At 43.0% G+C, this 13,690-nt stretch overlaps 1 protein-coding gene across 7 annotated transcripts in view; it reads left to right on the top strand.

Annotated features, from left to right (window-relative positions):
- Nucleotides 1–13,690, top strand: part of RABGAP1L (RAB GTPase activating protein 1 like) — a 225,616-nt gene that overhangs the window by 110,923 nt on the left and 101,003 nt on the right. For all 7 annotated transcript variants that reach the window (XM_027665273.1, XM_027665271.1, XM_027665272.1 and 4 more), the window contains one exon: nt 11,735–11,848. In XM_027665273.1, the coding sequence (XP_027521074.1) occupies nt 11,735–11,848 (114 nt within the window). The remainder of the gene's footprint in view (nt 1–11,734; nt 11,849–13,690) is intronic.

Here is a 13,690-nt window from a genome sequence, read left to right as displayed (position 1 = left end):
TTCCGTCCCGGTCCAGCTTCCCAGGATGCTCTGAGCTTCTCAGCTCCCCTCTGCAAGTGCTGCAGCACTCCAAGGCTCTTTCAAGTAAGAGTCCATCATCTTCCTCCTTCCAGGAGGTCTCAAAGGAGTTTTGGGGGCTCTGGTATCAGCTCTTACCCCCAGAACTCTGCTGCAGGCTCTCTTTTCCTCGGCTCTCCTTCCAGGAGTCTTCTCTGCGGTGCTGCATGTCTCTGTTGCTCCGTCTTATCTCTTCTGGCTCTCTGCCACCTCTTCTCCGGTCAGTGCCAGCTCGGCTGCTGCTTTTCTCCGGCCACTGCCCAGTTTGGAGAAAACATCTCCCAGCTCACAGCTACAGACACATAGTCCAGCTTAACACTGTTCCAAGTCTCTGTAGCCCCCAACTGGGGCTGGGGGGCCCCAGAGGCCCCGAGGGGCTCCGGGGCCCTTTCCTCGTGGCTCTACAACATGGCCACTTCTACTAACAACCAAACCACAACTCTTCTCTTCCGGTGCTTGTGATATGTTTACATTTCTGCAGGAGCGCTCATTGGACAGAACTTCAAAACTTCCAGGGGTTTCCACCCCTGGGGGTTACCACTTTTCAGCCTCTGGGGGAAAACAAGGTTCAAACCACTGCAGTAAAGTAGAGTAAATTTAGCTTTGCTTAAAAGGTCCATGGTTGCTGGCTTTGATGTAGACTTGAACATCCTGAGTTACATAACTGAGCCATGTTAGGACTGCAAATGCATGGAAGGTGCTTCTGTAGCATTAAAACCAAGCGTTGTGTCATCGTATTTTTTTCAGAAATATCTTTTATATGAAGGGATTAGTGTCTCTTTGTGGTTTGTTTTCATTTTATCATTATAACTTGCTTTATTCTTTCATGCCTGAGGGTTTATGCTGAAATGAGCTAATTGCATCTTATGATGATGAAAGTAGCTGGTTTTATATGTCTTATGGTTATTCCTTGTTCCTTATGGGATGAGAATCATCCATTTTCCTCTTTGTATTACTCATTGGCAGAAATGTCAGAGGTGCCAAGAAGGCACTGTTGGTTCACTTAGAATTAGCATATTTAAACAGATTTACTTCTGTTTTGTTATGGAGAGTGTTTGCATAGACATCGACAGAAATTCTGTTCATGTGTTATTCTGAAAATGAAGGGATTCAGTGAGAGATCATTGAGAAGTAACAGGATTATCTGTAAACCCAGATAACCTCCCCATTACAGTCAGAATAATTGGAATAGCTAAACTTAATCATTAAATAAGGAGAGGACATAGGCTGCCTTGCTTTCTGACAAAGAAAGAGAACAGCTAAAATATCCCTTCTTTTTCCGTACAGTGCCTGTATAAAGTGTTTGAGAAATGTTCAGATGCACTAAAAAGCAGTATATAGGAGACTGGTAACTCTTGAAACTAAATGAGAGTTATTTTAGTTCACTGTGCTGACCTTACACTGTCTGGTCGTTGTGGTTCTGACCCATGTGTGACCAGATAAATACTGTCTAATGTCAGGGATGTATTGATCTCAACCTGAGGAGGCACCGGATCGAAAGCAAATTTCAGCTTTCCAACAATAGGAATAAACCAGATCAATACACAAAGGCAAAAGTGGAGATGGTTGTGGTGATTCACACACAGCCCCACAGGTCCCAGTTACATACAGAGCTCTGCAGCATGGCCCTTCCTTTGTCTCTCTGCTGGGAAGGGTGGGACTTTGAGGTCTCAGGGAAGCTGAATTCAGGGATCTGTATATCCTGAATGTGCTGGTTTTGCTTGAGAATTAGAGGCACAGAATGAGCTGGTTGGCACAGCAGTTTGTAGCACCCTTAGAGACTCAAGGCAAGGGCCAGTGAGAAGGTGAAGGTACTGGAGCATCTCTCCTGCAAAGAAAGCTGGGGTTGCTCGTCCTGGAGCAGAAAGGCTCAAGGGGATCGTATCAGTGCATGTAAGTACCTGAAGGGAGGTCGTAAAGAAGGCAGAGCCAGGCTATGCTCAGCAGTGCTCAGCAAGAGGAGCAGAGGCAGTGGGCGCACAGGAGGCTCCACTGGCACATACAAACTCCTCCACTGTGAGGGGGGGGCAGGGACAGGCTGCCCAGGGGGTTGTGGAGTTTTCATTGTTAGAGACGTTCAAAACCTGATTGCACATGGTCCTAGGCAACCAACCCTGCTTGAGCAGGTAGGTGACCTCAAGAGGTCCTTTCCCACCTTAAACAATTGTGATTCTTCCATTACTTTTGTTCATTAGTTCATCTAAAATTGTATTAAAGACTTCTAGCAATAAGCTTGCCTTGGTAGCATCTGCCTAAACCTACTTTTAGCTGTCCCTGTGTGCTGCATTCCCTCTCCTTGCAGCTGGGAGAAGACTTGAGGAAAGGGTTAAGGGAGATCTGTAGTCTCCTTGTATCAGCATGTCCAAATTGCTTATGCTCCTGATTCGTCTTGCAGCCAACTCCAGAGCTGCATTCCCAGTACACGTCTCCTGCAGTGGTGGCTGCTCAGCACAGACCTGGGTGGCTGCAGGTTCAGCAGCTGTCTCTGCAGGATTCAGCAAGGAATTGTAGATGAATAGGACTTCTTAAAATAAAGTTGTGTAAAAACCAGGAATAAAATAGAATAAAGCATTAAGGGCACTGATATACTGGCCTTATCTAGCTTTTCCTTTCAGTACAGTGTTCTGGTATCTCCATAATTACGTTCACGTTCTGACAGAGGCAGGCATGAAAACCACGTGCTTGTATTCCTCTCCTTTTTGCTGCTACCTGGCTGGCCTTCAGCTTGTGCCATGTACTGTTTCCTCAGGCTGGATTAAAGACTCCTAGATCTTCTTGAAAAGTGGTTTTGATGTTTTATGCTCCCAAAAAGCCAGAGTCTTTGGTCTGTTGGTCTGATGTCAATGCTCAGTGATGCAAGGGGTTCTCAAATCAGCAAACCCATGAGATTCTGGATTTCTTAGAGAAGATTAATTTATAATGGAATTGTTGATTTTAGTAACCCTGCAAGATGAGTAGTTCAAAAAAGGACATACTTCCAGACAACAGGGTGACTTCATAGAAAATGTAAAGGTGGTGTTGTCACAGCAAGTGTTAAAATTAAGTGTCCAGGATATCAAATGACTGCTGAATTATGGAGCAGTTGTCAGAGTGGGTCTGGGAGATAACAGAGTTGGTGTGTTAACACTGCAGGTGGCCCTGGGTCTTCCTGAAGTGTTTCTGTCTGGAGTATTGGAAGAATTCCACTGTTTAAGAAAATGAGTGACAGATGTTCCCTTTTTGAAGAAACAGTCTGTGCACTTCAACAACTACAAACCTGAGAAGCTTTCTAAAATCAATCTATTGGCAAATCTTTATCTGAGCATGCTGCAAGGCACTTCCTCCTTGTTAAAATCAGTGGCACTGAACTGGATAAACTTCCTTGATATTGCAGCATTTTTTCTCTTTATTAACTTTTTGCCAGCTGCAATACAGATGCCAAAGGTCAGGGAGGCCCTACGTAGCTACAGATTTTGTTGGAATTCTTTCTTAGACCTGGAGTCACTCGGCTTATAAAGGAGAAGTCAAGCAACTCTGGAAAGCAGACCTTCCTTTAAAATCTTAAATGGACTGGTTATATTGATCATGTCATCTTTTGATGGCCAGAAGTAGGTTTAGTTTCAGAATTTGTAAAAATGCATTGAAAGAAACACTGACTAGAAAGACAGCTCCTTTGTCAGTGAGGCTGCAGGAAACTAATATTCTAAGACCTAGATTTTGTTTTTTAAAGATTTGGGTTTTTTAAAGAGTAACCATATTTTTATTTTTTATACTTCTTGTAGTGAAGATTTCTAGGCACTTGTTTAAAAGTAAAGTAAGTTTTGTAGCACCATCAATTGAGGTAGATAAATAGGAGTTGAGGATTCAAATATATACCTTTTTCCATGTTCCCTAAACAGTTTCCTATGGATTTTCCACATACTGAGGCAGCTAAGTATTGTTTGTTCGAAACAGGCCTTAACCTCTCCGTTTGATTCTGGAAATTACCCCTTGAGTTGGTGGTAGAGTCAGAAATATTTGAATTTCAAATTGCAGATTATTACAAGAACAGTTTTTCCAATCTTGACACATGTAGTTGTGTCTCTAACAGAGGAGACATAATCAGAAAACTAATCTGAAAATTGGCAACCAGAAGAAACTTGGGCAAAATTCCTTGCTCCAGGGGTAAATCTGTGGGTTACCTTTTTGACTTGTCCGATTATGAGGTGGTGCCTGTAACATATCTCAGAGAAAAAGGTGAAATGGTGATGAGTAAACTGGATAACATGGCTTTTGCTCGGGGTGATCTGTGTTCATGTCCTCCAGAGAGCCATCCTTCCTAAGTAAGAGCCATTAAAAAACAGATCAAACCTCAGACAAGATCTGGTGCTTAAAACAATTCCCTTCGACCTCTAACAAAAGAATGCTGGATGTCGTATCTGCTAAAGATCGTGTGACCCAAATAAAGCCCCAAACATAATAAAACAGAAACTGAAATACTGTGATTTCTACAATCAGATGTGCATGGCCCTTCCTGCAAACTATAAATCGTGTGGGGAAAAAAGTACCCAAACCCCATCAGGTGGTGTACAGAGCATCTCACTTCTTGTGAGAAATCAGGGAGCTCCCAGGATAAGGGTGTTAAAGAGTAACTCTGGATTCACAGCGCTCCATGCCAGTGGCAAAAAATTCAGCCTGGTACTTTCAGCCATTGATCTGTTGCCCAGTAGCACAAAGAGTGTTTTTCTTTTGACAACTACTCTGAGAGAGGATATGGCAGAGTAAGGGGAATAAATTATGTATCAGTAGCAGAGGAGAGAGGGAGCGTGTCCAGAATGGGAGAGGGAGAAGGAAAACAAACCACAAACATAGTAAAGGTCATGGATATTGTTTGTTTTTCACAACATGAGAGTTTATGCAGAATTGATTGTTTTGTGTCTGATCTAGTTTTGCTGTGATTTTTTACAGAAAAATGTCATCTCTTCTGTTGCTGATTGATAGCTCAACCCTGTTAAGGGCTGAGCTGTTTCTGCCTTATCTCTGTGACTGCTGCAGTGGAGAATCTAGAATGGTTTGGGTTGGAAGGGATCTTAAAGCTCATCCTGTCCCACCCTCTGCCATGGGCAGGGACACCTTCCACTAGCCCAGGTTGCTCCAAGCCCCGTCCAACCTGGCCTTGGACACTTGCAGGGATGGGGCAGCCACAGCTTCTCTGGGCAACCTTTGCCAGGGCCTCCCCACCCTCCCAGGGAAGGATTTCTTCTGTATATTTAACCCAAATTTGCCCTCTTTCAGTTTGAACCCATTCCCCCTTGTCCTGTCACTCCAGTTCCTGATGAAGATTCCCTCTCTGGTTCCCTCTAGCCCTTTCGGATACTAGAAGGTGCTGTGAGGTCTCCACACAACCTTCTCTTTTCCAGAACAGCTGCAGCTCTCCCATCCTGTCTCCGGGGGAAGGGGGGGGGGGGGTGTTCCAGTCCCTTTACTTGTGGCCCCCTCTGGACTTGCTTTGACAGTTCCTTGTCCTTCTTATGTTGAGGGCACCCAGCATAAAGAGGTCATCACAACACATCACTTTCTTTTTTAGAGCTCTGTACAGAATAGTATTGACATAGATATCCTTTTTAATCTCAGGCTCCCTTTTCCTTCTGTGCAGTCTTCAGGAACCTTGGAGTTGTCATTCTCCGTCATCCAAGTCTACCTTGCCCAGCATGTTGTAGCTGAAAACTGTCAGCACCACTTTCTGAGAGGGTGAAAAACCTCCTGCAAGGCAGGTAGTCAGTGTGTCCTCACCAGGGCTGCTTCTCCTCCCAAGCAGCTTTAAGACTGATTTCAGTGTTGAAAGGAGCTGACAGGAGGAGAGGAAATGGCCTCCAGTTTGGCCAGGGCAAGTTTAGGTTAGATATTAGGAAAAACTTTTTCACTGAAAGGGTCATGAGGCATTAAAATGGGGTGTCCAGGGCAGTGGTGGAGTCCCCATCCCTGGAAGTGTTCAGAAAACACATGGATGTGGCACTTGAGGATGTGGTTTTATGGTGAGCATGGCAGTGCTGGGTTGTTGGTCAGATTGGATGGTCTATCGTAAAGATTCTATGATTCTGTGAAATACACTGACAGCCTTCCAAAAGGAGCATCATTCCCCATTTCCTTGGCGCTCATGGGTGATGATACAAATAAGTTGGCCAGTTGGCCAGTGCAGTCCCAGTGGTTCTGCATCTCAAAATGGCAGAGTCCCATCCCACAAGTGTTTTAACAACTGGCTGTTTTGAAGTGATTGGTAATTTTACATTCGTAGTATAAAAGGGTGCATGTTGTAGATCATTTCTGAGGATCCTGTCTTGGGAATTCTCAAAATTTGCCCGCCACCTTGTCAAACACAGCTTGAGAAGTATAGGAAATAATTTGATAAAAGATGTTTGCTTCCTTGGGGCAGAGCTTTATTGGTAATACAAAATCATGAGAGAAGAGAGACCTTGACACTAAATTTAGCTCCAGGAGTGACCTGCCAGAAGCCCAGGCCTGCTTAGATATGAACTATTGATCTGGCCCTGTATCCAGGAGAACTGCTGTTCTTTCTGCTTGTGGAAAGGGGTTTTGCAGAAGCAGCAATAAATGCAGCTGAGAGTGAGCCAGCATTTGCAAATTCAGCTGACCAGGGTGTTTACTGAATTAACCTAAATATTATGTTCACTTTCAATATCTTGATACATAACTGTTAAAAAAAAAGTCTCCACAGAATAATCCCCTGCTTTTTTTCTCCATTTCTCTGTTAATTAGTACTGTCTGAGTGTTAGATGCTCTCAGCTGAATAAAAGCTGATGATGATTGCCTATTTATAGGCAAGAGCTGAACTACAAGATATATATTACGAATATGCTACAGAAGACCTGAGCAGAAGCCAAACATCTTATATTCAATGTTTCTGGAAGGATGAGCTATTGATTATGTTTTTTCCCCCCCCAAATACTGATTAGTAGGGAACCTGAGGTTTTCTTGGATCACAGATTCTACTTGGAGGGTTATAATGTGCATGGAAAATGAGGAGAGGAAAGGGATTGATAATGTCTATATACATGCTGGCACAATGTGCTGTCAGGTTCACTGGAAACAGGAGTTTGGTAGGATATCAGTAATAATGAGGGCAGAGCTTTGTGCCAGTTGTGGAGATCATTTCAAACCCAGGCTGACTGACCTCATCTCTTCTATGTAGTTTGTGTTTTCTGCCTGTTTGTGATTATGTGTTAGAGGGTTTAAAGTAATTACTCATATTTCCTGTGTGGAACTGCACAGAACCACAGAGAACTTTGAGGAACAAAATAAGCAATCTGCAAAAAATCTGTTCCTTCAGCAAACACTTGGGTACTGAAACAATGTCATAATGTCAGGAACGTGCACCTGGCAGTCAATGTTTCAATTTACAGCTTTTCAGGGTTAAGAGCCAGGTTTACTGAGAGTACCTCCAACTCCTGATACCAGCAGGAGGTGTGTTTTCACGTCTTGGCTGAACAGGAGAGATGAATGAATGCCTGCAGCAGCCTGGAGGCTTTTGCTTTCCATACAACATGTAGCAAAGTTTCAGTATCTGATCCTGAAGGAGCATGACACACCAGATTTCCAGGACATGGTAATTTTAGCTGCTGAAAGCCCATTCTAATTTTTTTTCCCCTTTTCTTCCTTTCCTTGGTACTCTGAATTCTGACTGTTTTTAGCTAGTAAAGAGATGAAGTTCAGGTGATACAAATTCAGCTTGTTGAGCCTCATCAGAGATGCAGACCTTTAAAATGGGCCACTCAGGTGAACTTGCAGTGAGTCTCCAGCACAGAGAATCCCAGAGTGGTTTGGGTAGGGAGGGACCTTAAAGCTCATCTCACTCCCATCCCCTGCCATATGCACGGACACCTCCCACTAAAAAATGCAAATTATATATTCCTGTGTAAACATATGTGATAAAACCAACTCTGAAGGATTTTAAGATTAGAGATAAGCCTTTGGAAGTTCAGTACAGTATAAGAATTACCTACTGATATACCTAATGATGTATTCTTGATCACACAGAGGTCCATAGTTTTGGGTTGTGTTCCTCACAGGCTCTCTGCCTGGTTGTGTACAAAAGTGTTTATCTAATGAGCTGCTTTATTTTTTTTCTTCCCCCTTACTATTTTGGTCATGTAACCCTGTGCCTTACTAGACACCACTCAGATCAGTATTGGAGGCTGGAGTTATTATTTCCCTCCTCAACGTTTCTGCAGGACTCATCACTACAGCGTTTCAGTGCTTCAGATGTTAATTGATTTTCGTACCACCCTACTGAGATGGGAAATTATTATTAACCAGGGAAATGGGGCACAAGGAGATTGAGGTCAGAATTGCTGCTCAGTTGGAATGCCAGGTTTCAGACACCTGTGACCCGGTTTATTATTTCCTTAATATTCACATTAAACTTTTGAATTCCTTTAATTCTGCATCTTTCCATACTGAATCAGCAGCTGTAATGCAGAAGCTGTAAGGAAAACTGGAATTTTTTTTGCATAAAGGATGTGCCTGGTTTCACAAAAGCAATTTTTGGGCAGAATTGGGCAAGAAATCTTGAGTCTCAATACAGCATTGACATGTTATGCCCCAGGAGATTTTTCTTACTTAATAAATTTTTCTGGCTGATCCAATACTTATTCTCCAGTTCTTGGAAGTCTCTTCTGCTCCCTATCTGTAATTCATCATGAGACTGTGTCCACTTGAGACAACAAATGAGTTGGAGTGCATGTGAGATGTTCTTAATTAAAAATTCCAGACGTAGGTGCATAAAGATTGCCCTATGTTTCTACTGTAACATTTATTTAATACAAACAGTTTTCTGTTCTCTTCGTTATTTCTCTGTCCATCTGCCTTCTGGCATCAAATGCCCACACAGAGCAGCATCTTGAGAGCTGGAAGTGGCAGCAATGTCAAGGAGTCAATTTTCCAGGGTAGTTGCTCCGTTGCAGGAGCTGTTTCAGAAGGAGATGACTTGGAGCAGAGAGCTTGTTCAGCAGGGTGGCAGCTGTCGGAGCGCTGACACGTGAAGATAATTCTTTTCCTCAGTAGAATATTGTTTCTCTGAGTTGGCAGCACCGAAATGATTATTAGAAGTGAGAAAGATCATTAGAACTCTGAATGCTTTGATAGCCATCTCACCTTAGCTTTTTTATTTTTCCATTATAAATTAACTAATCACGACTTTTAGAAGAATAAAAATCCTCCAAAAGCCTAAATGAAGAGAACTGTAAACTGTGGTACTCCTGAGAACAGCACTGTCGACAAACTGCCTGCAAAAAGGTAGAAACTTAACCAAGGTATTTTTGGTCTATTTTAAGAAGTAGTTCTACACTCTAGACTCATTGCTTGGTTGTCTGCAATTATGGGTTTATTGTATTTTGAAGGGATATTGCTTTTTGAGGAAGAGTTAATTCTCCAGTCTTCCAAATTAATTTTTTGGGGTCCATTTAATTGTTTTCCTTTAGTTTTTCAGAAGTATCTTTTGTTAATAATGCTGAATGAAGACTGCTTCAGATTCCTTTTAACTCAGTAAAAGTGACTGTGCGCTTGGGCCTTTACACAAATATTTTTGGCCCTACCTTGGACATCTTCTTGTCAGCTTCTGTGTGCTCAGTTACATGTTGGCCTCCCGATCGAGGAAGGAGAAGTACTGGGAAGTCAAACACAATGACTTGACAGGAAAGTGATGTGTGTGCTGGACGTGGTGCCCTTCCTGTAATTTTCTCTGAATCTTATCAAATCTGTGCTGAAGAATTCACATAAATGTGCTGGTAGATCTCAAATGCTGTTTAAGGCATTTCCTCATCTGGGACCCAAATTGCAGTTTTCCAACCTCTCTGGTGTTTGGAAGCCATGTAAATGAAAATACTCATTAAAGAAGTCTGATTAGAGAACTGCTTGTTATTAAATTTTCATTATTAGTCTGTGTTTTCTTGCTTTGTTGTGTGGTTAGTTTTGGTTGCTCATAGTTGCACGGTGCTTTGATGAGAATCATCATGATAACACAGTGAAAGCACAAAACCAGGTTTTATTTTCTCCAGCAGTACCAATTGGCATAATAAAAAACATCCCCTTTCTTTGTAAGCTTTCCTTGTCATAGCACACAACAATATGCCTGGTATTTTAGAGGGCTGGAACACCTCTGCTGTGAGGAAAGGCTAGGAGGGCTGGGGCTATCCAGCCTGGAGAAGAAGAGAAGGCTCCAGGGTGAGCTTAGAGCCCCTTCCAGTACCTAAAGAGGCTCCAAGAGAGCTGGAGAGGGACTGGAGAGGAACAGGACAAGGGGGAATGGCTTCTCACTGCCAGAGGGCAGGGTTGGATGGGATATTGGGAAGGAATTCTTGGCTGTGAGGGTGGGGAGGCCCTGGCACAGGTTGCCCAGAGAAGCTGTGGCTGCCCTTGGATCCCTGGAAGTGTCCAAGGCCAGGTTGGACGGGGCTTGGAGCAACCTGGGCTGATGCAAGGTGTCCCTGCCCATGGCAGCAGGTGGAACTGGATGAGCTTTACGGTCCCTTCCAACCCAAACCATTCTGGGATTCTCTGTGCAGTGTTACTCAGGCTAAAATACTAAAGGGGGTCAGAAAACACGAAGTGATGTTTGTGCTTGGGGCATCCATGGCTGTGTCCTCGCTGCCGTGGAAGGGGATGGAGGAATACAGCGGTGGGATTTCATCTCTGGGGTAGTCTGGTCTGGCCCAGGGTGGTGCCTCTGTGTGTGTTGGCTACGGATGGGCCCAAAGGGAGCTGGAGCTGGGAATTGCTGTGGACCTCTGGCTCGGCCCTCCCCAGGCAGCTGCATTTCTGTGTGGCACAGGCTCTCTACAGAGGCTTTATGGGATTAAGAAACCACCGAAATTCAGGAGATTACCTGGTTACTGACTCCAGCAGGTATAAAAAGAGCTTTTTTTATGGAAAGCCCTGGATTACTAGATACAGTCTGAGGGTTCAGAAGCTTTTCTGTAACAGAGTTATTTTGTTTTCAAGGTAAAAGTATATATAAAGGATTTATTTTCCAAGTCACAGGTGAGGATTTTGTTGATTTTTCCTTAAGGATTAGAAAGGTAATAGAGAAAAGCACCATTTGATATTTACCAACCTAAAGGTATATCTTGCACTGATGGCAACTGGAACCTGAAGATAATTGATTAACTGTTGTAGTTCCAGCTCTGACGTGTTGATACCACTTCCTCATGCACACAGTGGTGTTTCTCAGGTCTGATTGCAGTGATTCCCATCTTTTTATAGGAATTCTTTATGAATTTTTAGCTATCACTTTTTATGGCCACTTGATACACATTTCAGATTAGTACCTTTGAGCTTGCAGGAGAGGGACACTCTAATTCTCTTGGGTTTTTTACTGCCAGAGCAATACAATAAGCATATGATCTGTGGTAATAATGCCGCAACAGTTAAATAACTAGTAATTTCCTTGGAGTTTTAAGGATAAACCTTAAACCTGAAGGCCAGAAAACAAGCCATGTTACTCTGGCTAAACTGTCGAGTTATTACTGCATCTGAGACTGCAAAGGATTTTCAGTTTCTTCTCAGAACATTTCTGGAGGATGAGTCAGTAAAGCAGTTACCTGATGTATCCATGTTGATTACACAGGGCATTTTCTGTTATGTAGATGTTTAACTACACTGTAACCAGGTTAATACATTGAGGTTTTTCTCTCTTTTTTTACAGGATTCTGCTCAGGAGAGTGTCATCAAACGAGATATCCATCGTACATACCCAGCACATGATTATTTCAAAGATACAGAAGGAGACGGTCAGGAATCTCTGTACAAAATCTGTAAGGTACAGTCAGTGCTCTGAATTTTAAAGTGGCTCCATATGTTGCTGTGACTGTATTTTGCCCTGCTAACCCTGTTCTGGTCCAAGTCTCTAATCAGTAGGATCTGAAAGCTTTATTTAGGCTGCATGTGGAGAGTGTAGTGTTTCTGCAGCACTTCCTATAACCTTGCATTTGGTATCTCCTGAGGTGCAGGTGAGAGGAGCGAGGCTTGGGCTGGCTTTGCTGAGGGGCACTTTGAGAACAAAGATCCTCCTCAGTGGAAGTGTGTAGGAGAACCTGGTTTTGCTCTGAGCTTGAGAGGTTTGCAGAGGAAGAGAAACCCTCAGAGCAAGCTCTGCTGTGAGGTTAAATAGGAATGTCTGTAGATGATTATCCAGAGAACCAAGTTCGCTGACCATTCCATAAGCAGAGCTTTCACTCACTGCTGCCAGGTCACCCTGATGAAAAAAAAATTCTAATATTAGCGTGCACATGGGGAAGTCAAGGTACTAAGTGAACAGGTTTGTGTAGCTTGTACAGATAGACGTGAGTTGCTCAGGAGGGATCCAGAAGGAAGAATACTGCAGCTTGGTGGGTAGTTCTCTGGCTGGCACTTGTGGATTCTGTTGTGGTTTTGGCAGTCAGTTTTTGTTTCACATTTGTTTCTAAAACTCAGGAAATTTGTGTAGAATATTCTGTAGAATACTATATAATGTAGAATTCATTCTATTCATCTGGAATAAACGATTGCCTTAGACAAAGCCACTTCCACTTCCATTCCTCTTCCTTGTTACTGTTTCTACTTCCTTCTGATTAATAGAAATGATGGAGTTGTCATAACAAGTACAAAAGAATGTCCTGCCTTTGGGGTGTAATGATACATATTCCTGTTCTCCAGATGAATTCTGTGGGGATACAGACTCCTATTCAAACAGTAATCTGGATGACTATTATAAATAGAGCTGCTTAGGCATTGAAGTTCATTACTGTGAGTAATTCACATTAAAAGAAGCGATACAAAGTAAAGGAACGGAGAGAACTTTGAACCAATGGTATTGATTTCTCACTAATCTTGGAGGGCTCTGGAGGGCTACAGGAAAACAGTTCCTGTGCCAATCTAGGAAAAGAATAACCAGGACAATACAGGTAATTGTGGGCTTCTCGCTTTGATATCAGTTAAGTGAAAAATGATGGAATAATATTCATCTTTTCAAGAATTATATATGAGAAATGTGTTATAATGAAGGCCTATGAGTTTACTGAAAATAGATCTTGACAAGCTAACACAAAAACCCAGAAATACAGGTTTCATTGACGAAGGTGATTCTACTGAAATTCTGTACATCATTTAGCCCAAGGCGGAAAGAACATGTAAATACTGGACAAGTTAGAGCATGAGCAAGATACACATTAAAGAATTTAAAACTGGCCAGCAGGTTCCTAAGCATCCTAAGTACTGAATTAATGGGATTCAGTCAGGGCATCATGGAGATCCCTTGCTCGTTCCAAGCACTCTCGTTAGTGCCCTGAAAGAAACAACAAAGTCATTTGTCATGAAGGTATCTCCATGACACAGGGAAAAGGGGAATGGTAAATAATGAGACGTGGAGAAGAGAAGTTCCCAAAAGAGCTCCAAGAAAGCTGCACAGGGACTTTGGACAAGGGCCTGGTGGAACAGTTCGGCCCCGGAACCACAAGCTCATGGGCTCAGCCAGGAGTTTTACTTTATATATATATATATTTCCACTGTCCCTGTCAATGTGAGCTGAGTGAGGGGCTGTAGGAGCTGGGGGGTGTTATAGGGCAGTGTCCTCCCTGTCCCTCAGGAGCTGTGGGGTGTTATAGGGCAGTGTCCTCACTGTCCC

This window comes from Corapipo altera, unplaced genomic scaffold, assembly GCF_003945725.1.
Source record: "Corapipo altera isolate COAL_440 unplaced genomic scaffold, ASM394572v1 316, whole genome shotgun sequence".
NCBI lineage: Eukaryota > Metazoa > Chordata > Aves > Passeriformes > Pipridae > Corapipo > Corapipo altera.
The sequence above is the reverse complement of the archived record's forward strand: the minus strand, read 5'-3'. Positions and strand labels throughout refer to the sequence as shown.